The sequence below is a fragment of the Carcharodon carcharias genome, chromosome 13 (genome assembly GCF_017639515.1).
Source record: "Carcharodon carcharias isolate sCarCar2 chromosome 13, sCarCar2.pri, whole genome shotgun sequence".
Lineage (NCBI taxonomy): Eukaryota > Metazoa > Chordata > Chondrichthyes > Lamniformes > Lamnidae > Carcharodon > Carcharodon carcharias.
In genome coordinates, this window is record NC_054479.1 from 92,830,281 (window position 1) to 92,855,586 (window position 25,306).

Genomic DNA, 25,306 nt, shown 5'->3' on the forward strand with positions numbered 1-25,306 from the left:
GTTGTACTGCTTACCCCATGTCACATGAGAAATTCCAGGTTTCTGCTCTCCAACTTCATTGTCTAATGTTCAACTGGTGATTACCTACCTTGGGGAGGGGGGGAGAGGGGGAGGGGGTGGTGGTGGTTGTAGTGGGGCACACCAAGCTAAAAATAGTTCTCTTTGGGGTTGGTTGGACTGCCTCTAAGGTGACATATGTGGGAATGGGCAATTGATATGAAATCATTCCTTTATAGCAGATTTGGAAATCTGTTGGCTGGGATGGCTAGATTTGTAGTACTCCAGGGCATAACTAACTAACCAGCTAGACCAGGTCATTAATGACAAATGAAGAGACAAGGTGTCCTGCCAGCATCTGTTGTGTGACAAGTTCCAAGAACCAGGAGGCCACTTGACAGTGACAATGCACAAAAGACCGAGCAGTCTTCAATGACATGAGTTGGTGGCCAATAGGCTACTTTGGTTCTCTTTAGTTGAAGGCTTCCTGCATTGTGGCTTTTATTTTTGTTCTGCTTTCTTTTTCCTACTTTGTCTTGACCACCACCCCCCCACCCCCCACCCCTTTTCCCTTTGTATGGCAGAAAAATGTGCAGCAAAGAAATGGTCAAAGGAAAGTAAAAGAGAGAATGTGTGCGCACAAGAGTGAGCAACAGAAAGGCTGATTATTGGTTTAACAGCAGTGTGATTGTGCAGAACTGTGAGCAGCTTCCACCAGCAGCAAAAGCCTTGGTGTTCCCAGGCAATTTCCCACCCAAGCACTAACCAGACTCGAATCTGCTTAGCTAGTGACATTAGACTTTAAAAAAAAATTCATAATTGAGTCATAATTAAAGGCATTAATAATATTGTGACCATTCCTTTGTACTAATAAATCAGTCCTTTACCAGTTTTTAACTTAAGAAATTCACGTTCAATTTGTTGCCCATTAATCTATTGATCTTCAAAGACTGGTCAAATAACACCATCCTTAAAATCTTTCCTGAATAATAAATCCAAATAACCTATTGAAATATTCACAAGTTTTCTCCTCTTTAAACTAAAGCACTCCTTCTTTGAACAATCACAAATCTGGCCACGTGGAACATTAAGTTCATCACTGCATCACAAGATTCAGATAGACTGAGGCAGACTTTCCTGAAATCCTTATCTTAAACTAGATTCCCACTCCCAGTTTTTGGACCCCATTTAGCAGGAAGACCTCACACAATTAGTCGCTTGGTAGTACAAAACTTGGGTATTGCTTAAAAAGAGACTTTTTCTGTTAAAGCTTTTCGTCTTGCATTCATCAGGACAATTCGAAAGAAAATGCCAATGTCAGGGGAAACAACATATTTATACTCTGAGAAGAGAGTGCTGATTGGTTGGTAAGTGGAATGATTGGTAGAGGCATTGCCATGGAGAATGCGCCAACAAATGGTTGTCACTTATTATGTTTAGTTGAAACAGGCATAATGTGTGTACATGTTCTTTCTGTCTCTAAAAAACAGGGACCTGTGAATTAATATATGTAGCTTCCCAATACACGCAAATGCACCACACTCCGAGCCCAACTGACAAGCTTAAATTGGTTGTCAGCATAACTCTTAGCAGACCGAGGATTATTTAGCAAATGTCCAATCGCAGAGTCACTTCTAATATTGGACACTGTGTTTTGAGTTTTGTAAGCACAGGCTGGTTGGGTACGATCTGAACCTTGCCTGTTGCCAACAGTGGAAGGGACATGCTGTTTGATACGATCCACCAGTCTTTGGGATGCACAGCCTACATACCTAGCATCACACTGGCACTGAAGTTCATATACCACATTACTCATTTGTGTGACAGGCAGGTGGTCTTTTCGGCTTGACTGCAACATCTAGTTAGAAGCAAATACCACTCGCATTGCTACAGCATAGTTGCAGCGTGAAACAGCTAATTCTACCTGCTGCTCAAGTTTTTAAAATACCTTGCCCTTCCAGGGTAATCTGAGGTATACTGGGCACTTTTCAGGTTCGAAAGTGACAGCCTTGGGTCCATTCATGACTTTGCATGATTTACAATGCAAAATGATCTGATCAACGTGGCCATTATCTCGCAGGATGGCTTTGAAAAGCTTTGGTTAAAAAAAAGTCTCCTTTTTCAGCAAAACCTCACACAATTGTTGAACTTAGTGCTTGAAATTATTTAGCTGCATACATAGGACCACTAAGTGAAACTGAATCTTGTGTTACGCACACTGAACATAAGAAATTGGAGTGGGCCATTGGCACTTCTAACCTGCTCCACCATTCAACAAGATCATGGCTGACCTTCTACCATCATTCCATCTTCCCGCACTATTCCCAAACGCCTTGATTCCCTTAGTATTCAAAAATCTATCAGCCTCTGTCTTAAATATACGCAATAACTAAGCATTTTCAGCTTTCTGGCATAGAGAACTCCAAAGATTCACAACTCAGTGAAAAAATTCTCATCTCACTCCTAAATGGTCAATGCCTTATTGTAAGAATGTGACCATTGCTGCCTCCACTTGCCATATCTTACCTAAAACAGTTGTGGTAAATATCTGGCTGTGGGCCAATTTAATCCAGTCTGGACACTTGAAATTCACCCAAACTCCTTCCCAAATCCTGAAAGTTTCAGCCAAAACACCCAACCAATGGTGTCTTGTATCTCCATTCTCTAAATACCTAGAGTATTGCAGTTCTTTTTTAATCGGATAAGCTTATCACCTTTTGTTTCAGAATATGTGGATGTAGGCATTTGCTTTCTCTTTACTGAAGTCTTGTCACTCATTTTTTGCTAGCTTATTGAATCATAATATAATCACAAAACCATACAACGAATATTTTTTTGTTTCCTTCCATTTTTTGCCTTACTCTGTCTGCCTCCAGCAGACAAAAACTACAAACTCAACCCTTACTGCCTTGCCTTAGACTTGAAAAATATCTTAATCGCAACATTCAATCACCTGACATTTCAACCACCAAAATTATTTTCTCACCCAGTAGTACAAAAAATACTGCTTCCTCGATGCCTCAAAAGACAGAATATCAGGGAACAGCCTTTTCTCCCAGATAGGGTTGCCAACTCTGCTTGTGGACATTCCTGGATGTTTCATCATGTGACATTCTGAGCACAATGTCTGATCACATGACTTCTACAAATGCTGCTGCAGTTCCTTTGTAGTTGCTTATTTTTGCTCGTGGTTTAGCCCCAGCACCTGTTGTGCAGCAGGTTCCAAGAACCAGCAGGCCACCAGTGAGCAGGCTAAGAGAGGATTTGAGAGATTCCCCATTGGTGGCACCCCACAATTGTTGGTTCTTCAGTCCCCTCCTGATTGAACTTCATGCGGCCAGTGTTCCCTGCAGTAGTGTTCTGGTGACAGCACCAAGTTGGAGGGTTTTCTACCAACAGCTAGTGATGTTGCCAGGGTGGCAGCATGAACTGCAGCAGAAAATTTAAATCACTGATCTTCCAGGCTTACAGAGGCAGCAGTCGGGGGAAGAACCTGATTCCAGGAAACTCCGATCATTCCTGAAAAATTGGGAACCTGACCCTTTTGGAAGTATAGCATGCACTCTAGATTGGGTAAACAAACCTCTTGTGTGGATTTCACATTAACTTTATTTGGTGACTCTTAGGCAAGTTATGCATTTGCCATTGACTGAACAGGCTAAAAGACAGTTTCTGAAGTAATAGAGATAATGTAAAATGGGTGATGAATTATTTGGCTAGCTTGTAACATTTGTATTTAAAATTAATTGTAATTAAAAATTATTTAATTTTGTTAAAATGTCAAGCAGCAGAACGAACCAATAAAAACCTTTTTTGTCTTTTCACTTTAAGGTGCAGAGCTAGAGAGACAGACTTGGCCTAACTCCTGGTCACAAGGGAAGGGATGGGGACTATTATTGAGCTAAGGAGTTGAGTTTAACAAACACTGAACTTGTGTTCACCTCTGGTGCCACACACTCCAAGCTGGCCTCAGCAAATTCATACAAAAGTGGGGGTTGAAAGCAGGTTGACTTTCAGCCTGGGTTTTCCTCCTTTCCCAGCCTACTTACTTTGTGGCTAGGTTTTTGGGGAGGAGGAGGGGAAGGGTGTGTGTCTGTCTGGATCACTCCCAGTCTCAGGGTTCTCTCTCTCCCACACTCAGACTCACTCATTCCCCACCCGGGTTGCAAGGGTTGGACATTTTACCATCAGTGGAAGTATTCGAGACAGCTGTAATGGTGCCAAGACATGCTTCCTCACGCTGCTCTGTTAGGGACACCAGCTGTCCCAGGCAGGAGGGGCCAGGTGGGTGCTGTTGCTGCAATTGCTGTTCCTCATTGTCTCTCCATCCTGCCCCACCATCTTGACCTCTGTGCTCCTTTAGGGGGCTGGCACCTGCGCAGCAAGATGAGAGAAAGAATGCACCATGGCCACTCAGCTTCAAGTTGCTGCTCCAATCATAGGCTGTTGCTCTCCCAGATTTGCTGAGAAATGGCCTGCGATTGGAGGAGCAGCTCCTTGCAGATCTTTCATTGAACAGTGAATCCACGGGCCTAAGGCAGGCATGGTGAGCTGGATTGTGGCCCGCAGACCATTTTTTGGGCAAGCCTAGTGCAGAAGAAGCCACTGTAAAGATCTGGTTACAGGCTTTCCTAAAATATCACAGAATATTAAAGACAGGTGGGCTAGTCTGCCAGGATCTGGGAAAGGGAGTGCACTTACAGGCAGCAGGATGCTGCGGTTCACAGTGCAGGAATGCGGGTTGGAGCTCGCACTCAGATTTATGAGGAGTTAAAACAAGACTGGAAGATTTGCCTAGCTTTAGCCAGAGGGAAAAGTCTCCAGAAAACTCACACTGTGAAACACAGTCCTGGAGTTAAAAGTTTCCAGGTGGGAAAAGGAAAAGATTGGAAGCAAAGATTGGAAGTTAAGAATCATTTTGGACTGAATCTGGGAGAACTGAATGCCTACTTAAAGGGGAGTGAAAAGTAAACTTGTGAAGTGTGTTTTTTTTGGTTGTGCTAAGAAAAAGGGAAACGTTCTGTTCTGTGGTTTAAAGTATAAGTTGCCTACAAAAATAGTGTTTAGTCAACAGTGCTTGTAGTCTGCTGTTACAGTAAAAGCCTTAAAACGTGAAGCATTAGTGGAAAAACAACTAACCAGAGTGGAACAGCAGAGTTAGGAGGATGGACAGATCTTCTGTAATCTTACTTCATTACTTTGGGAATTAGGGAGAAATGGTGAAGAGATTTCCACCATGATTGAATAGATTGTTTATAGTCTATGGGATGAGTCAGCCTACCGACTTTGCTAATTTCTTTGTTATGAGCACGGCTATTACTCTGATTGTTCCTGCTCACGTTTTACTTCTCAGTAACTTTTTTCAAGTTTTAGAAAAATTATTTCTGGGTAAATTTTTCTGCTCACAAATGTACTGAATAAATGTGAAGGAGAAATATAACTTTTTTATTTTACTTTAGGCACAGAATGTTCAATCAGAAATCCCACATCAGATGCAGAGAAAAAAAATCTCCCTGGAACAAACTGACCTATTTTCCACACACCGGGCTTCCTATGGACTCTTTAGTGGAATTACTAATTTGTGTCAAATTATTAAAGCATTTTGAGCTATGAATCCATGCCCAAGAGAAAATGGGTTAAGGTTTGCTCAAGTATTTTCCAGAGAGGGAGAAAAGTCTTAGTTCATTAATTTAAGATAGATTCAGTCTCATTCAAATTGGCATGCTCGCTTGCTTTGCAGTCTACTCCCTATTATTCGGTGCTGACTCAATGGGCTGAAGGGCCTCTTCTGCACTCTGAGGTTCTGTGATTACTGCAAATTTTTTACTCAACATAGGACTGTTGAGATTTGTTGTTAACCGAGTACTCCCAACCCAATCTAAACTAAGGAAAATGCCAGTTAAATGGTTTATTTCAACACTGGGCTCAGGCCACATGTGCGCTTGCTGATCAGGATGCTTGGTTTGATTCTTCCATTGTTCCTGTACTACAGTGTGGCCAGAGTTATGGGCTGGCAGAACAGTGTAGACATTTACTGTCGATCCCCAGGGTCAATGTAACTATCTGCAAAAGCTTTTCTGGAGGGCATAGCATTAACACCTTTGTCAATGACAGATTTTTCTGCTAAATGGCAACCAATATATATGCTATCTACTACAGTGATTGCATACACCAACGTCATAAACTTAGCTAAAATGGCTTCAAAGTAACGTGTGGAAAAACAATTTCTGATGTTTATTGAACACGCATAAATACTGGACCCTTGAATTGAAATTTAAAATTAAAATTAAAACTTTAAAAATGTGCTTTATTCCAATGAGAATAATACAGGTAAAGAAAAATGAAAGAAATGCAAATAAATTAGAAATCATGATTAATTAGGATTTAAGATTTAATGAAAAAACTTTCAATATTTGTGAATAGTCAAAAATCAAGTTTGATACCTTAACATTACAATGCAAGTAAATATTTCTTCAGGTAATTTTTCTTATTGGTATGTATCAGCAATAAATGCATATTAAAATACCATCACCAAATTTAACATTGCCATTTATTATAACATGATATAAAACAGAATGTGATATGAATATTGCATATTAACACTTGAAAGTAGCTTTTTATAATTATAGGCTCTGCTCATTGTACGCTATGTACACAATGAACATAATTACACTTTTTTTTTTACATACAATGGGGTACTGAATATTAAGCCCTCTACATATTGCTTTGCATTTGAACTATACTGAAGTTGGAGCAAATTGCTCCATAAAGCTGGTATGAAAAGTTCACAAAAGGCAGAGAACATAGGGCACCAATGAAAAGTGTGACATTTTTACATTTGCTGAGAGCAGTTTGGCAGTAATTGCAGACATTACAACACTAAATATATATAGTTACAGCAGATGGTGTTACTAAGGAACAGCAATAACCTGCACCAGTACAATGGCACTGCAATCATTGAAAGTAGTAAGGAAACAAAAGTAAAACATTTCCTATTGTATACATCAAACATCAGTGAACTATTTCACATAGGTTATGGCCAGAGCAATATTAAACTGAAAGTCAGGCATTAAATCATACATACTATGCAATACAAAATGAAAACTAAATTGACATATTAACTGAATTGAGACCCTAATCACCATGTGCGCTAATGTACTGTGGTCTCTTTATATATATATATATATATATAGGCAATTTAAAAAGGGTAAGTTAAAAAACTGCCCTGGAGCAATTTGTGCTCCTGAAGTACGTAATATATCGGCATTATATCCAACAAAAAGATAGTTCCTATAAGGAGTGTTTAATAGTGAATCAAGTGTCGCTGCCAGCACTTGCTTGAATTCTTGTGCTCGGTGCACTCCACTTCCCCATACAGAAACCGACTTTTGACCATAGTCCCACAATACTTCCGAATGCAGTCAAAGTCCCTCGAGCCTCAGCCTTGTGTGGATGTGTATGATTTACCTGTGGCTACAGCCTGAGCTGTATTGTCAAAAAGAAATTTTTTTTTAAACCTTTTCAGTGAAAAGTTTAGTTCAGCATACACCAAAAGTTCATCACAAAGATACGCAATTGTCATTTTCAGCCCAATGCAAAATGAGTATTGGACGATAGTCACTATAGTCCATAATTAAAATCCCAGCAATGTGTTGTTTGAGCTAAAATCATTTTGATTTCACATTTCTCTAAGGTTTTTTAAAAAATCCATTTAATGATTTGCTCTTTTCAACACTGGCAGGGTCTCAAACATCTACCATTGATTCCAGCAAGCACCTAGTGTAAGCTGGGAAGTAAAATTTAAAACAGATTGTGATTGGATCCTGGTACTGAAAGGTGCTCAGTAATATTCTCTTCAGTTTAATTCGATCGTCATCACCTTCATGGCATATTGTTCCTTGAAATAATTTTATAGAGAATGAAGAATGGGGACACTAAATGCCAAATGAGTGAGAACTCAGCCCCTCTATCCTGAACTTAATTCTAGCTGAGAATGACATGAGGGCAATTTCTGTTTTGAGATAGCTGTAGCGGATGTTACATGAAATTAGTTTGCCAGCATGAACCCAGCTCTCCATAGATAAATCCACAACAAAAAACTGCCTACAGTATGGCACAGTTTAATTTCAGGCTGCTATAAAGGTGGCTGCAGTGGCTGGTGGATACATTCGCAAAGCTGTAACCAGAACATGGAGATTTGAGCTCAGGTACATTGTCCAGACATGGTAAGTGGAGTTTTATTTTCCATATGGCTACATGACTGAGGAGTTCTCAAAGTCTGAAAGGTGTAAACAACTTCTGTTCTCACCCTTCCCCTCTCTGCCTAGAACCTCACCTTCCATCCCACCAGCCTCCACATTCAACAGATCATCCTCTGCCATTTCCACCACCTTCCGAGTGATGCCAACAAGCACATCTTTCCCCTCCCCTCTCAGCAAGCCTCAAGGGACTGTTCGTATTGCTCACTACAACATGGTCTATGTTTCCATCACCCCAACAAACACTCCTGTTCCCATGAAAGCACAGAAGACGCAATACCTGACCTCCCTTTCTACTGTCCAGGGTCCCAAACACACTTTCCCAGTGAAACAGCAACTTACTCACTTCTTTCATTTCTGATGAAGGGTCATCGACCCAAAACATTAACTCTTTTTTCTCTCCACAGATGCTGTCTGACCTGAGTATTTACATTTTATTTCAGATTTCCAGTCTCTGCAGTATTGTGATTTTGCCTCAGAAAAGAAGCGTCAACTTTATTTCTCTCTCCACAGATGCTGCTTGACTTGAATATTTTAAGCAGTTTATACTGCACAGTTCCAACATGTTTCATTATCAAAAGGCAAACTCACATAGTGGAGAACTTTAAAAAAAAGTAAATAATAAAAATTGCTTAATCAGCTTTTTCTAACGCACTGTCAAAAGGCATTTCTTTCAAGGCCAACAGGCAAGTAAATTGCTATGGAGTAGAAAGGAAGATTCGATCCGTCATTGTAGTTAAAGTGCCAGTTGGACAAATAATTGAGTGTCATTGATGCTGGTGAGCTTGTCAAATTTCTAGACCTGCATCAACTACTGCTTGGCAGGAGGGACAAAAGAACAAAATGCTCAATGAGAACTTGCACGAAGAATTTAGCAGGACTGGATTAAGGCAGTACATTGTCGGTTAAAACAAGTGGAGAAAATATTGCTCACACATTTTGGGCGGAAAATAAATAGTAAGTTGACAAAAATTGTTGAAATAAATTAAGCTTACGTTTTTATCACATCAGACACACATAAAGTGAGAGCCTTCTGTGAGCGGTTGGTGCGATGGGGATGTTGGGGATTGAGGTGGAGAAGACAGGCTTTTTTCTGCAAAGAACAGTGAATGTAGGAAAAATAAGCGCACAATTTTAAAAAAAAACTGACAGCCACTTAAGACCACAATCAAATGCACAAGAAACACCTTTTCTGGCTCTTACACTTTTCCGACAATGCAACTTAAATGTCAAATAAACAACATTGGTTTATACATTATTTTTAAAAAGTTACATTTAGTCACAAGACCTGAAAATGCATAATTTGCCTGTTGCACTCAATATATAAGAATATATAAGGCTTTGATTAAATAAACTAAGACCTCCAAGTTGTAATTAAATCTTTAATTTCACTGCACTTAGACAAAGAAACATAAGTAACACTCAAATCCCCCTGTGCAAATTACTCACAGCTCAAGTGGTGAAAACTACTGAACAATCACAAATTCATAGGAAGATAGACAATCATGAGCATAATGGAAAACTAGAAGACTGAATGTCTAAAATGTGGTACTAGCACAAATGCGTTTCAATGCTATTTTTTAGTGCTAAATGGATTTGTATTACTTGAGTGTTGTTACATTTGTTTTTGAATCACAATGTCAGCTCTCTCTTTTTCTCCATGGGGGTGATATGAAAGAAGTTGCAGTAGGATATGTACAAGACACAAGCTGAAAATAGTCAATAATCAGATGAGATTCTGCCACATTAACTTACTGAGGAAACAAGTTTGTGTATGATTATTCACAATAAGAAAGACAGGAAAATAACCTTAGTTTGAGAAAATTATTTTTAAAAAAAAAGTTAGTACTTTTTTTTGAATGAATATTTTGCCAAGGTTTCAAATGTATTCAGCATCCAGTGTCAAATACTTCAATAACAGATGCATCACAGGTCAAACACAAAGTAAGACTCCTAACCTCAGTATATTAATAAAAGAGAAATAGCATACCATAATAAAACAGTGCAAGTGGTGCACAATGGAACAGTAGACAGTTGGCCAAACTGTAATGCAAATATATCTTTTGAAAAGGAAAAGGATGGGGAGGGAGAGCGCAACAACAAATTGGCGGTGAAATCTTTTCTGCTCCCCATTTACATTTGGTTCCCATTCCAAGTTTTGCTCATTGCCACTGGCCCCCTCCCCTGCCCCATTTACCTTATCCATCTTCTAGCTGCCTTTATCATTTCACCAATGCTTCCCCTTTTCAAGAAGGGAATTCTAATGGTAGAAAAGGTTATCCTTACATTCATAGTACAAGTGAAAAGATTACATTACTGTAACTGGTACCATTTGTTAAAAAAAAACTTCTCACTCACATTAAGGGGATTGAAATTAGCTCTCCTAATTGCAATGTCTTGCTTCTCTTGTCAGAGTGTCAGAAATATAACATGCTGAATTAGCAACTGGCAATAGTCGATGGCTTAAGAAACAAAATAGAGACTCAGAAAGTGAGTGAGGCAAGGTGGGGATAAAGGAGATTTCAGAAGTGTAAGGGCTTGATCTGAGATGGAAAGGCAGGTTATAAAATGCACAAAGCAAAGCAGCATTAGTGAATCTGTCACATAGCAATAAGGCACAGACTAATCCCTACACATGTCCAATCCCTGTAAAGGTGATAACAGTTAAAAGCAATTCCCATGAAGCATTCAGGCAAAACTGAAATGAGTCAGTCAGGCTGATTCATTCATGCTAATTATACTGTTACAGAGCAACGATAAATCAGCCAACTACATTTATCTCATTTATGGTCTTCTGTAAACTCCACTTGCCTTCTCAGTTAGGAAATGGCACGTAGAGCTTACAGAAGACCATAAATGAGGGAATAGCTTTGTAATAACTATGATGATTTAGTAGCCTAATTAGTGGATCTCTGAATTTAATCAGCTAGCTAAGTTAAAGAAAGAACTTAAACTTATATGACTTCAAGATTGCCCAAAAGCTTCAAAGCTAATCAGAAACTTTTGAAGTGTAGGGAAATGCAGCAGCCAATTTGTGGACAGCAAGATCCCACACAATTAAAATTCTCAAGTTTTGCTGTCTGATGAACTTGATGAAGCTTACACTATTTGTTTAAAGCCAGATGCTCAAAGGCGATGTATCCATGTAAGTCAGATTAACAGCCAGAATAGTGGGTGTCATATTTCTATTTGAGTATTGACAGTTGCTTTAGAAAAATCCAGTGTTTTTCCCTTCGGTTTGTGCCGCTTCCTCCTCCTACCACATTACTACGTGGTGTTATGAGAACTATCACTCAAAACACTAGCTGCGGTGTAGAACATTTCAGTTGCTTTTGATTCAGCTACAAACATAAGCATGTCTAAGACCTAGTGATGGGAATGAATCTCGAAAAGGACCACAACAATATACTGCTGAGACTACCACTTGACAGATATTTGACAGGCTATCTGCGCTCTTCTGAAAGAGCAAGGACATTTTTCTTAAAAGAATACGGAAATTAAACATAATACATTCAAATGCTAGTAATGTAGTTGCACTTAGAAGAGCATATTTTAAATTGTATCTAAATTAAACATCTCTATCTATGCAGTGAGCCAAATTAAAGCTAAAATGCATTGTCATTTGCATACATAGACTAATTATCAGCACCAATCAAAAGTGCCACAATGGAAAAGGACAGAAACCTATTGCATGAGACAGAATTTTTATCTAAACACCATAATAATAACTGGACGTTACCTATGTTGCCAGTCTGATTTCAAGATTGCCAGAATATAGGAGCGCTTCCATAGCAATGTGGCCTGTTGGGCAAATCAGAATTTTTGTGGTCCGCTTTACATGGAAGCAGTGTCGATTAATGATGACACAAAAACAAAAATAGCTGGAAAAACTCAGCAGGTCTGACAGCATTTGTGGAGAGGAACACAGTTAACATTTCGAGTCTGTATGACTCGGACTCGAAATGTTTACTGTGTTCCTCTCCGCAGATGCTGTCAGACCTGCTGAGTTTTTCCAGCTATTTTTGTTTTTGTTTCAGATTTCCAGCATCCACAGTATTTTGCTTTTATCTTATTGATTAATGGTGTTTTAACTGTGGATAAAGAGGACAAAATTCCAGAGACACTGTCTGGAAGAACAGGAATAGTACATGAAGCTCTGCTGGTGGCATTTCTTGTAGATACAGGAAAATATGCAATATTTAAAATAACATTTTAAAAGAAAATCAAGAAATTTGAACATAAACCCAATATAAAAACGTTTGGGGGTGTGGAAGAGCAGAGGGGACACCGAAAGTGCAAATATCCAAGTCTATGAAGGTGCTAGGGCAGGTAGATTTGAATATGTCAATGGCATTTTGACTTTCATTAATAGGGCTAGAGAGTACAAGGCCAAAAATCTAATGATAAGTTAGTATAAGGCATAGGTGGGGAAACCCTGGCCTGGGGGCCAGATCTGGCCCGTTGAACATTTTCATCTGGCCCACGGTGAGATTTCAAAATCCTGCCTCAATTCCCATGCGCTGCACTCTGGGCCAGCCACCACCATACTCTGATGCCTGTGTGCCTCAGTCATAGTCACCAGAAGCCCAGGCGGTGGGGAGAGAGTGAGGCCCGAGATCTGGGAGCAGGATCAAAGGGCAGGGATGGGAAGCTGCCGGCTGCCGATCGGGTGAAGTGTGAGTGACCTGATTGTGGGGGGGGCACGGTGGTGGGAGGGGAGGGGGGTGAGGAAGAGGCCCAGGTTCCAGACTCAGGTGCAGCCTCGGACTGGTAGCTGGCCAGAGACTTAGGTTGTTGAGTCACTGCCCTGGGCTAGTTTGGGGGTAGGACAGCGTGGGAAAGGAGAGATACAGACAGAGTGGGAAATAAGAGAGAAACGCAGACAAAGTGGGAAAGGGGAGAGAGAGAGAATGGGAAAGGAAAGCATGCAAAATGTTGAGCTAAATTTCAGGAGTGCTGTGATTGACACACACAAGCTGTGCTACTCTGGGCTTTTTTGGGTGATTTAGTGTCATCTAATTTGAATTTATACTGTATTTCTCTTATAGTCAGCCACTTTGAATCTTGAAAATTTCTCGAATAGCACAATCAGGACATTTGAAGCTGTTGATTGGAGATATTGATGGAGCAAAAGCAAAAATAAAACATGGCGACTGCAAACAAAAGAAAAAAAGTGGATGCGGAGTGTCGTGTCTTGAATGAAAAAATGGACAATTATTATCATGTGGCAGTAAGAGGCAAACCCCCATGTGCCGGATTTGTGGAGGACTGATTTGTGTCATGGAAAAGTCAACGTAGAAAGACACTACAGCGCAAAGTACATCAAATATGCAGAACTTCAAGGACAATTGCAACTGGACAAAATTAAAGCACTTAAAAAGCATGTGAGTGCGCAGCAAGCAACGTTCACGAGAATGAGAAAGGTGATGGGAGGTGTTACGCAAGCCAGTTTTGTGGTGAGTAAACTTATTGCAAAAAAACTTAGGCCTCATTCAGAAGGAGAGTTTGTAAAGGGGTGCATCATTGAGACTGCAGCTTTGCTGGCTCCAGAGAAAATTAAATTATTTGAGTGTGAGAGCTTATCTGGCAGGGCTGTGTCAGACTGAATTAATGATATGGCTCAAGACATTGAAGACTCTCTGAAAGATTCTGTGACTGATTGAGTTTTACTCTCTGGCTATTGATGAGACAACAGACATAACAAATATATGGCAAAAACAGAATTACCTGGAAAAACTCAGCAGGTCTGGCAGCAACGGCGGAGAAGAAAAGACGTTTCGAGTCCTCATGACCCTTCGACAGAACTGAGTGAATCCAAGAAAGGGGTGAAATATAAGCAGTTTAAGGTGTGTGTGTGTGTGGGTGGGGGTGGGGGGGGGGAGGGGGGGGGGCGCGGTTTGGGTTGGGGGAGAGAAGTGGAGGGGGTTGGTGTGGTTGTTGGGACAAACAAGCAGTGATAGAAGCAGATCATCAAAAGATGTCACAGACAACAGAACAAAAGAACACATAGGTGTTAAAGTTGGTGATATTATCTAAACGAATGTGCTAATTAAGAATGGATGGTAGGGCACTCAAGGTATAGCTCGAGTGGGGGTGGGGGGAGCATAAAAGATTTAAAAATATTTAAAAATAATGGAAATAGGTGGGAAAAGAAAAGTCTATGTAATTTATTAGAAAAAACAAAAGGAAGGGGGAAGAAACAGAAGGGGGTGGGGATGGAGGAGGGAGCCCAAGACCTAAAGTTGTTGAATTCAATATTCAGTCCGGAAGGCTGTAAAGTGCCTAGTCGGAAGATGAGGTGTTGTTCCTCCAGTTTGTGTTGGGCTTCACTGGAACAATGCAGCAAGTCAAGGACAGACATGTGGGCAAGAGAGCAGGGTGGAGTGTTAAAATGGCAAGCGACAGGGAGGTTTGGGTCATTCTTGAGGACAGACCGCAGGTGTTCTGCAAAGCGGTCGCCCAGTTTACGTTTGGTCTCTCCAATGTAGAGGAGACCACATTGGGAGCAACGAATGCAGTAGACTAAGTTGGGGGAAATGCAAGTGAAATGCTACTTGAAAGGAGTGTTTGGGCCCTTGGACGGTGAGGAGAGAGGAAGTGAAAGGGCAGGTGTTACATCTTTTGCGTGGGCATGGGGTGGTGCCATAGGAGGGGGTTGAGGAGTAGGGGGTGATGGAGGAGTGGACCAGGGTGTCCCGGAGGGAACGATCCCTACCGAATGCCGATGGGGGGGGGGGGGGGGGGGGGGGTGAAGGGAAGATGTGTTTGGTGGTGGCATCATGCTGGAGTTGGCGGAAATGGCGGAGGATGATCCTTTGAATGCGGAGGCTGGTGGGTGATAAGTGAGGACAAGGGGGACCCTATCATGTTTCTGAGAGGGAGGGGAAGGCGTGAGGGCGGATGCACGGGAGATGGGCCGGACACGGTTGAGGGCCCTGTCAACGACCGTGGGTGGAAAACCTCGGTTAAGGAAGGAGGAGGACATGTCAGAGGAACTGTTTTTGAAGGTGGCATCATCGGAACAGATGCAACGGAGGCAAAGGAACTGAGAGAATGGGATGGAGTCCTTACAGGAAGCGGGGGTGTGTGGAGCTGTAGTCGAGGTAGCTGTGGGAGTCAACTCCAGCATGATGCCACCACCAAACGCATCTTTCCTTCACCCCCCCTATCGGCATTCCGTAGGGATCGTTCCCTCCGGGACACCCTGGTCCACTCCTCCATCACCCCCTACTCCTCAACTCCCTCCTATGGCACCACCCCATGCCCACGCAAAAGATGTAACACCTGCCCCTTCACTTCCTCTCACCTCACCGTCCAAGGGCCCAAACACTCCGTTCAAGTGAAGCAGCATTTCACTTGCATTTCCCCTAACTTAGTCTACTGCATTCGTTGCTCCCAATGTGGTCTCCTCTACATTGGAGAGACCAAACATAAACTGGGCGACCGCTTTGCAGAACACCTGCGGTCTGTCTGCAAGAATGACCCAAACCTCCCTGTCGCTTGCCATTTTAACACTCCACCCTGCTCTCTTGCCCACATGTCTGTCCTTGGCTTGCTGCATTGATCCAGTGAAGCCCAACGCAAACTGGAGGAACAACACCTCATCTTCCGACTAGGCACTTTACAGCCTTCCGGACTGAATATTGAATTCAACAACTTTAGGTCTTGAGCTCCCTCCTCCATCCCCACCCCCTTTCTGTTTCTTCCTTTTGTTTTTTCTAATAAATTATATAGATTTTTCTTTTCCCACCTATTTCCATTATTTTTAAATATTTTTAAATCTTTTATGCTCCCCCCACCCCAACTAGAGCTATACCTTGAGTGCCCTACCATCCATTCTTAATTAACACATTCATTTAGATAATATCACCAACTTTTAACACCTATGTGTTCATTTGCTGTCTGTGAAATCTTTTGATGATCTGCTTCTATCACTGCTTGTTTGTCCCTACAACCACTCCAACCCCCTCCACTTCTCTCCCCCCACCCAAACCCCCACCCCCCCAATCCCCCTCCACCCCACACACACACACCTTAAGCCAGCTTATATTTCACCCCTTTCTTGGAGTTCACTCAGTTCTGTCGAAGGGTCATGAGGACTCGAAACGTCAACTCTTTTCTTCTCCGCCGATGCTGCCAGACCTGCTGAGTTTTTCCAGGTAATTCTGTTTTTGTTTTGGATTTCCTGCATCCGCAGTTTTTTTGTTTTTATTTTTTTAACAAATACATGGCAACTGGCGATTTCTCTGTGTGGAATCTCAGCTGATTTTGAGATATGGGAGGACTTGCTTGCTTTAGAAGCAATGTGTGACACTGAAGGTGACGATGCATTTGAGAAGGCTACATTGGCAGTGCACAGGCTTCAGTTATCATTTGAAAAATTAAGTGGTCTTACTACTGATGGCACTCCAGCTATGGTTGGATCTCACAAGTTATGCTAATCAAGAAAGAAATGAATCTCCTCAACCTTGATCCACTACATCATTCATCAGGAGAATCTGTGGGCAGTCCATGAGACTGAGCAACATAATGTCGACAGTAGTATCGAGCATTAACTTAATTAAAAGGAGAAGGTTAAACAGCTGCCAGTTTAAGGAGTTATTAGGCCATAGACTCCGACTAGTGTAGAAAAATGCTGGCCCACAGAAATTAGAAGAAATAAATGCACACTTACCTGGTCTTGAAAATTGCGTTACCACTTCCATTTGCCGATGCTGCTTGGGGCCTGCATCGAAAGACTCCACGCAGGCATCAGCGAAGTGCAGCTCCAGCATATTCGAGGAGCCCATGCCCCCTTTTTAATGGCACTTGCTGCCATAAAGCAGGTAAGTTTCAAGGGCCAGGGAAATTGACAGGCCAGGGGAAGTATGTAGCTAAGGTAAGTAGATACGATTTGGGGATGTCCGGAGGTTTTGGGGTTGAGGGGTGGGTGTCTGGAGATCGGTGGGGAAGGGGGGGGTGGTGGTCTAGAAGGTTCAGGGGTCCGGGGGGGAGGGACGGGGCCGGAGGTAAGGGGAGGGTGGGGGCATTAGGAGGTCGGGGTTGGGAGTCTGGAGGTCTGCAGGGGGTGTCCGAGTTTGGGGGTTCCAAGGTTTTGGGGGAGGGTCCGAGGAGTTGTCGGCGGTCATGTGGGGGGGTCTGAGGAGTTGTCGGAGGTCATGTGGAGGGGAAGGGGCAAGTCCAGTGGAGTCAGTCTGGATCTTTGCAATTGTTTCCCAGAAGTTTGAAGAGGTTTTAATTCTTCTAAATTTTTCTGGTTAACTATTGGTATGACCTTGGCGGAACCATCTGAAGGTTGTGATTTAAATCACATTTTCAGATGGTTCCCAACGTAGGGCAGTTGTCCAGAGGAAGTTAGCATTTCTAGGCAATTGCCATGCAAACCCTTACGTGGGAACTTGCCAGAGGGATTCCCCACCACATCTTTGGGGTACCTCCAAATCTGCGCTGAGGAGCACTGAGGTTACGGGCCATTGAGAAACCTTGGATCAGAGCACGGCGATTTAGTTTATTATTGTGAAGTGCAATGGCTCAGCTGGGGGAGTACGCTGATGTGGTTTTATGCACTGAGGAACGAAATGAAACTTTTCAAGTGGCCAAGCTGAGCAAGAACAAGTGGCTGTGTGACTTGGCTTTCATGGTCGGCATTATGGAGTATCTGTCTGAGCTCAATTTCAAATTGCAAGGGCCTATCCAGCTTCTTACTTCCCTTCTTTCAAATGAGTAATCATTTGAAGCCAAATTAAAGCTGTGCCAAATGCAACTGGAAAAGGGCAATATGGTGCATTTTCCTACTCATCAGGAACAAAAACCTGTGGCAACAGTGGGGTACACCAGGGAGGGTACAAATTTATTTCAGAAACTTTGAGACACCCAAAAAGGAACATAGGAATTGTGTCACGACTTACTGGGGATAGTGCGCTGTAATATCAAGCCCCACTGTTCCCAGAGCTATGGCAAATGTGAAAAGTTTGATCAAACCACCAGGTTGCCCCAGTTCTACCTAAATGTTTAATTTGGGTTAACAGAATATGAGCGCCAGGTTTGTAAACTTAATAATTAAATAACTGTTTATTGAACAAACTGTTTTTAACCAGTGGCAAAAGAAAGAAATATGAACTGCTAATTTCTAACTCTATAACCTAAAGTCTACCCCTTCTTAAATCCCTATATACACACACATACAAAACACATAAAATCCATATTTTTTTGTGTGACTTAAGGGTGGGATATAACAGTTCAATAGCACTATGGGTTGACTTTGATCAATGTCTTCCAAATTCCTTTTAGTTCTTGTTGATGACACTTTCAGTATTTAGTTCACTGGTTGAGCACTTGCCTTTCAATGTCTCTAACAATGATTTTCCCTTTTGCCTCTTGACAGGGGTTTTCAGTGAGAGCAGGTTAGAGAGATACGAAGAGAAAAAGCCAGCTAGCTATTATTCTGGAATTACTGGAATCTTCTACACACAGGAGAAAGAGGTTTTAGGTCTTGTTTTTTCAGGCTAGGAGCTATTCTGCTGCACTGGCCTCATGCAAAACCTGGTCAGGAGCCAACTAAAACTTTGTTGCCAGCCAACTCCCTTGGTACGGGACTCCTTTCTGGCACCATCCTGTCTTCAATGGCACACTTTGTTCTGGGACTGCAACATTTTATATATCCCTCATCCTGTTCCAGTAGACATGTCTTTCAAACTGCAGCCATTGTAATTTTAGTCCATAGTCCAACAGAAAATAAAAAGAATACGCAATAAATGTGAAATCAAAACAGGAGAAAAGGATAAACATGAGGAAGAGAATAAAAAGTTTCAGGGAAAAAAAAGTGAATAAGTTAGTTGGCAGAGCGGAAAGGGTACTCTCAGAATCTGGGGTTCAGTTCAAAGCTACAATTCCATGCTATACCTGTCCTTAATTTTTATGTTCCAGAGGGTAATCAACCTGTATAAAGGCAGTCCAAAGGTGGCTGCGACTGGCTGCTACTTGCAGCCTCTCAAGAAAATATTTTTTTTTAGGAGAACGACAACATCACAGTCAAAGAAAAGTGTAATTTGGCATAATTTTTGACGCAGCTTAAGGAGGAAGGACGGGCTTGGGTATGGTCCAGTGAGAAGAGAGGTGAGAGTTTATGGATCTGATGACCTTTTCTCAACCTGAGTACATCTCATATTGCTGTCAGAATAGAAAGAGAACACACTTTAACCCACTGACACTCTAATCTTTGAATAGATTGCAAAAACTAGAGAAATAGACTAAATAGAGAAATAGACTAAAGTATAATTCACTGGGTCTTTTTGTGGCATTTCTCTCACAATGGCACTGCAGACCTACATATATTTTGGTCATTCAGATTGTCATATATGCAAAAACCACAAAGCAACCAGAAACAGAGCCCTGGTACCCTAATGCAGGGGAAGTGTTAAGTATGGACATCTATTTGCAGTTTGAACTGGCAAGAGCTGAACATCATAAAATAATCTAATATGAGGAGAAGGATAAATTAAAATATAGTTGTTGCTAAGCAAAGGACTTCATTTGGTACTTCCTGTTTATTATCTATCATAAGTGCCCTCGGTTCAATAAAATTTCAAACTCTGTAGAACCATACTGTTAAGAATTCGAAAAGAATAAAACCTAGTACCTTTTCTATCACTGCGTATTGATGTGACTCAAAACAAAAGTTTAACCTACCTGCTACAAGCTTGCTTCTTCTTGATGCATCTGCAGCTAGTTCATTGGAGATATTAATCATCTTCACTCCTTCCTGAGCATTTTCCTCATCAGCCCTGATATCGGTTTTGCGGTTAACAATGGGGGCCACAGTTTGCACACTAAAGAAAAAAAATCTAGTTAGGAGAAAACATCGCTGCAGTTCAAAGAAATTGCACTTAGATACTGAAAGTGTGAATGACTAACAAAGCAATTTGTCAGTTATGAGCCACAGCATTGCAGCATTTTGGTAAATTTATGAAAAGCTCTTGAACTAAAGAGAAACCCACTTTTATTTTATAACAAAAGCATTAAATTCAAAGTCAAGGATATTTTATAAAAGGTATTCAACAATGAATACACCCATAATACTGGATGGAAGGAACATTGAGAAGTTTAGCACATATCTGCATAGAAGTGCTAATTAATCAATGAGACAACATCTTATTCCACAGCTCGTGGTTGTAAATTCCATTAATTTTAAATTAGGTAGCATTGTGCTTTTAAAATTCTGTAAAGCTCTATCTTTCCCTGATACAAACAGACCCTCTTAATGGAATAATTTACACATGAACAATATGCCAGTCATAAGTGGCCATAAATTATATTTTTTGGTATCTTGTGTGCTTTCCAATAGACTGACAGTAATTTTATTAGCAGGGCAAGATTGTTGGAGTGTATTACAACTGATCATGGCATCCAAAGCAAGTCTAAAAAATCATGCACCACAGAAAAGAAAACCATTCAGCCCATCATTTTTGTGCTGACCTTTTGAAAGGACGATCAAATTAGTCCCTTTCTCTTGCTCTTTCACCATAACCTTGCAACGGTCTCTTTTTCAATTTATATCCAATTTCCTTTTGAAAGTTATTATTGAATCAGCTTTCAGGCAGTGAATTCCAGATGATGTTGTGTAAAAGGAATTCACATTTGCCCAGTGATTATTTTGACAGCTATCTTAAATCTGTGCCCGCTGGTTATTAATCCACATGTTAGTTTCTTCATATTTATTTTATCAAAAGCTTTTGCAGTTTGGAACATTCCACTTAAATCTTCCCTTAACCTTCTTGGCTATAAGGAAAACAAGGTCAGCTTGTCTAGCTTTTCCACATAACTCAAGTCCTTTCTTCGTGGTATAATTCTATCTAATTTCTTAGCATCTGTCTAAGGCCTCTACATTCCTCCTAATGTGTGGTGTTTAGTTCTGGGCATAATACCACAGTAAGGCCCAACAAATATTTTACAAAGTCTTAGCATAACGTCCTTGCTCTTGTAGTCTATATTTCAATTTACAAAGCCAAGAATACCTTTTTTTAATAACCTTATCAATTTGCCCTGCCACCTTTAAAGATTAGCGTAATTTGTTTTTTTAGAGCAGGAGCTATGTGATTACAAATCAACTGTTTGCAAAGTCACTAGACTAATTAAATGTGTATTAATCTCAATTCTAGAAGTAAATGAAAGGGCTTGCATTTATATGGCATCTTTCATGACCTTAGGATGTCCCAAAACATTTTATGGCCAAAGTCACACTTTTGAAATGTAGTCAGCGAGTTTAACAGTTTTTAACTATAGTTCTCTATTGCTTTGGTTTGGAATTCTCAATTTTGTCCAAGGTGTGCTGCAAGTGGAACAAAATGCAGTGGTAACTTCAACATTTGCTTTAATACTAAGTTCCCTGTTGAATATTATGACAGCTTTGCTGAAAAGACAAATGTACATATATATCTTTCTGCCAAACTCTCATCTTCATTCTAAGTCTCCCACCATGAAGCACTGCATTCCAGTCAAAAGGGCATGCAGACAATCTGTTCTCAGGGCTCTGTCAATGAAGGTGGATTGGCTTACATTCCAGTGCATTTATACATTATGGCAGGTGGTAAGCCTCACTGAACATCTCAGAAAAGCTAAAACTAAATTCACTGCATGGAGAACTGCAACACAGTCTGACTGCTGCATACATTCATGCCATTCAGTAAGAAATACTCAAATTAAATAGATAAAAATATATTTCATTTTTTGTCTAATTTCCCACATAACAAGCAACAACGTACCTGCTTCCGGACTTTATTTCATCAAGATCCTTCTGTTTATCCACAGTTTTGTCATGACTTAGTATTTCGGACTCTGCTTCAATACACCTTTCAGACACGAGCACTTGGTCTGAGAACTGTGGATTGCAAAACCAAGATGGTAGCTTTAAGGGATGATGCAACTGTGTTAAATGTTTGCTACTTGTCAAAGGCACATGAATCACAATGTGAAGTGGTGGAGAGTGTTTTCATGCCTTTAAATGCTCACAGGCTGAGTTCCATTTCTTAGCTGCATCAGAATAGAGGTTAGGCAAAAGGGAAAATGGCAGGAAATGAGCACCTTGTAGAGTGCCTACCCAGGACCAAGACTGGCCTGAAATAGAGCCATGGGCCTCAAACATTATTTGCGTGTCTCTCATTTTAAGACGCCGAATATGATTATCTTATAATTGCACTCTTTCAATCAAAATCAGCCTATCAGTCAAAAAAATATCTATCACTACTTGCCCCTTCATAACCTTTCAAACTCATGTAGGTTTCCACAAGGTCACCCCTCAAGTATCTCAATTCCAGTGAAAAAATGTTGAGTCCTTCTTCAATACTATAAACTCTAAACCCTGTTAACATCCTAATTAATCTAAGCTGCATGTTTTGCATTGCTTTTATACCCTTCAAATAATGGCATGCCCAAAAGTACACAACTTGTTATATAAATGTGTGGTTTCCTCAGGATACTTGAACTTAGGCTGCAGTCTGCAGAGGATGCAGAGCGATAAAGATGGAGCCAAATATGGACTAAAAATGATCTGTACTCACATCTTTTCTGCTTTCCAACTTTTGCTGATTTGGCTCAACATTCCCTTCTTTTAAACGAGCGATTTCCTCTGCCGCAGTCTCTCGATGTTGACCACAATTGTCATTTTGAACAGCAGCTTCCAACTCTTTGATATTACTTTCAGCAGTTTTGCTTCTATGAAGCTGAAATAAGCAGCACCTTTTAGAATGCTGTGATAGTTGCAAAACAAACAATACATAGGCCTGGAAATAATTCAAAGAATTCTACCATAGCAGTTTGGGAATTTCAATTCAACTTTAAAAATCTAGAAATAAAAAGCAGTAAAAGTGACCATGAAGATGTCAGATTGCTGTAAAAGCCCAACTGGCTCACTAAGTCCTTTATGGAAAGAAAGCCACTGTCCTTATCTGGTTAGACCTATTCGAGTCTGACATCAATGCAACCAATTCTTAACACCCTTCTGAAGTGGCCTAGCAAGCTATGCAATTATATAAAACTGCGAGAAGGTGTATCACCATTTTCTCAGCACAATGTGTGGGCAGTAACTGCCAGCCTTGCTCACAACCCAAGAACGATTTAAAAAAAAATCACCCTAACTTACGATCCTTTCAAAATCATACACTAAATTCTGCACTTTTAATAAAACTAAGCTTATATACGAACTAGTGAAATTTAATCTCCAAAGTAAAGATAAAATAAGAATTATTCATCATAAAACACACAATGAATCTTCACTATATTAATAAACTAACTGCTAAGTGAGATTTGATCTCAACCATAGGACCAAACTGATTTCTACTTTCACATACACATACTATAGTGGAAGCGACTGACCGTGCTAAGGTGCAACACTGTACCCTATGATGCAGCTAATGCTGCTTGGATGATCTATCAAGTCTCAGCAGGAGGACAACGACATCAAGAACAAGAGAGAGAATGCGACTATTGCGATTATTTATAACAGCTTAAGTGAATGAACCATTTAAAAACATAGCTTGCAGAAGGGGGAAATTTGATCTTGATTGGAAAGCTACTTTGCTACCTTGGCTGTAAAGCCTCCGAGCAGCTTACCAAAATAAGCGTTTCAGCAGAATACACTTAACTCTTAACTTGTAGAAGGCAGAAGATCTGTGGAAAAGGGAAGGGAAGATGATAGAGGGATTTCAGACTGATTCAACAAAAAAATCCGAAAAAGTCACAACTGGCACATTTACATTGCCTGGTCAACTAAATATGACTGACGCTTAAGTCATCAGTAAAAACCTGCATAGCAGTTCAATGTTATGCGTACTAATTGAAGTTAATTATACTGCAGTCATTATAAAAATGTTAACGTTTTTCTCGGATCTTTTACATACAGACACTGAACGTAAACAATATCAGGAAAGCAGGTCAAATTATTTCTGCAGCTGATTTAGGAGATCCAGCATTTCAAATGATCTTTGAGGAGATGTTATTGCAGTCCCAAAAGGCATGGGTGGGAATTGTTGCTTGTTCTTTGTAACTATGAACAATCTGAGTAACTTTGTGGCTTATCCCCAATTGTGTCAAAACAATTGTAAATTGTGAAAATACAAAATATTTCAATAATTGAAGTAACTGTATTTGGATCACTGCAAAAAGGTCCCTAGCATCAGGTAACATTTAACTGTGGCTAACCCAGGATTAAATAGATGAAATATACTCCAAGGAAATAATTATCTCATGAGAAATGTACAGCCACTGCCACATAGAATGACACCAATTAGTTAAACATTTTCTTCCAGAAAGCACTTGGCTCAGTACTGTTACTTCATGAGTGCAACTTCACATTTATTGAACGAGATCTATACAGGAAACAGGATTTCTGGATTAAATCTACTTTATGCTCTTCCTGCTTTGACCAAGTTCCGCAAACTGGTAGACCCATCATTTCAGCCTGTTCCTGTCCAACTGAACTGATTTGTTCCTATCTCGACTCTTCTTACCTTGTCCAGTCCACTCCCACCTACATACTTGAGTCTTCCAATGCCCTCTGTCATTTTAAAAGTTTCCAGCTTCCAAGCCCTAACCATCTCTTTTCACCAGGGATGTCCAATCCTTTGACACCTCATCCTCCACCAGGAGGGCATGAGAGCTTTTTGCTTCTTTCTTGAACTCAACTGATCCCCATCCACCACAAGCCTCCTCTTCCTATCTGAACTTGTTCTCACAATTCTTCAATTCTAATATCTCCTCTAAAGAAAATATGTCGCTGCGATGCTTGTGCTCAACGTATGATTTTTTGTAAAATGATATTTTAGTTAAAAAGTAGTGTTATATAAAAAACCTGCCAGTACAGTGTGCTAAGTCCCAGACATCTTGCCCTCTGGTGTAGAATAAGGAATAAAGGAACCTTTATTTACCCACCGGGATGGTCTGATGGCTCTCCGCTTCTTCCTCGAGCGATCCCCATTCACCACTACTCTCCTCAGTCTGGCTGAATTTGTTCTCAAACTGAACAATTTCTCCTTAAACTCCTCTCACTGCCTCCAAAT

General features: G+C 40.8%; 1 protein-coding gene across 5 annotated transcripts in view; it reads right to left on the bottom strand.

Moving 5' to 3' along the window:
- Nucleotides 1–6,374: 6,374 nt before the first annotated feature.
- Nucleotides 6,375–25,306, bottom strand: part of plekha5 (pleckstrin homology domain containing, family A member 5) — a 410,437-nt gene continuing 391,505 nt past the window's right edge. For all 5 annotated transcript variants that reach the window (XM_041202944.1, XM_041202941.1, XM_041202945.1 and 2 more), the window contains 5 exons: nt 22,811–22,972; nt 22,016–22,131; nt 19,944–20,083; nt 9,251–9,348; nt 6,375–7,482 (listed from right to left, as the gene is read on the bottom strand). In XM_041202944.1, the coding sequence (XP_041058878.1) occupies nt 9,263–9,348; nt 19,944–20,083; nt 22,016–22,131; nt 22,811–22,972 (504 nt within the window). In that variant the 3' untranslated portion in view covers nt 6,375–7,482; nt 9,251–9,262. The remainder of the gene's footprint in view (nt 7,483–9,250; nt 9,349–19,943; nt 20,084–22,015; nt 22,132–22,810; nt 22,973–25,306) is intronic.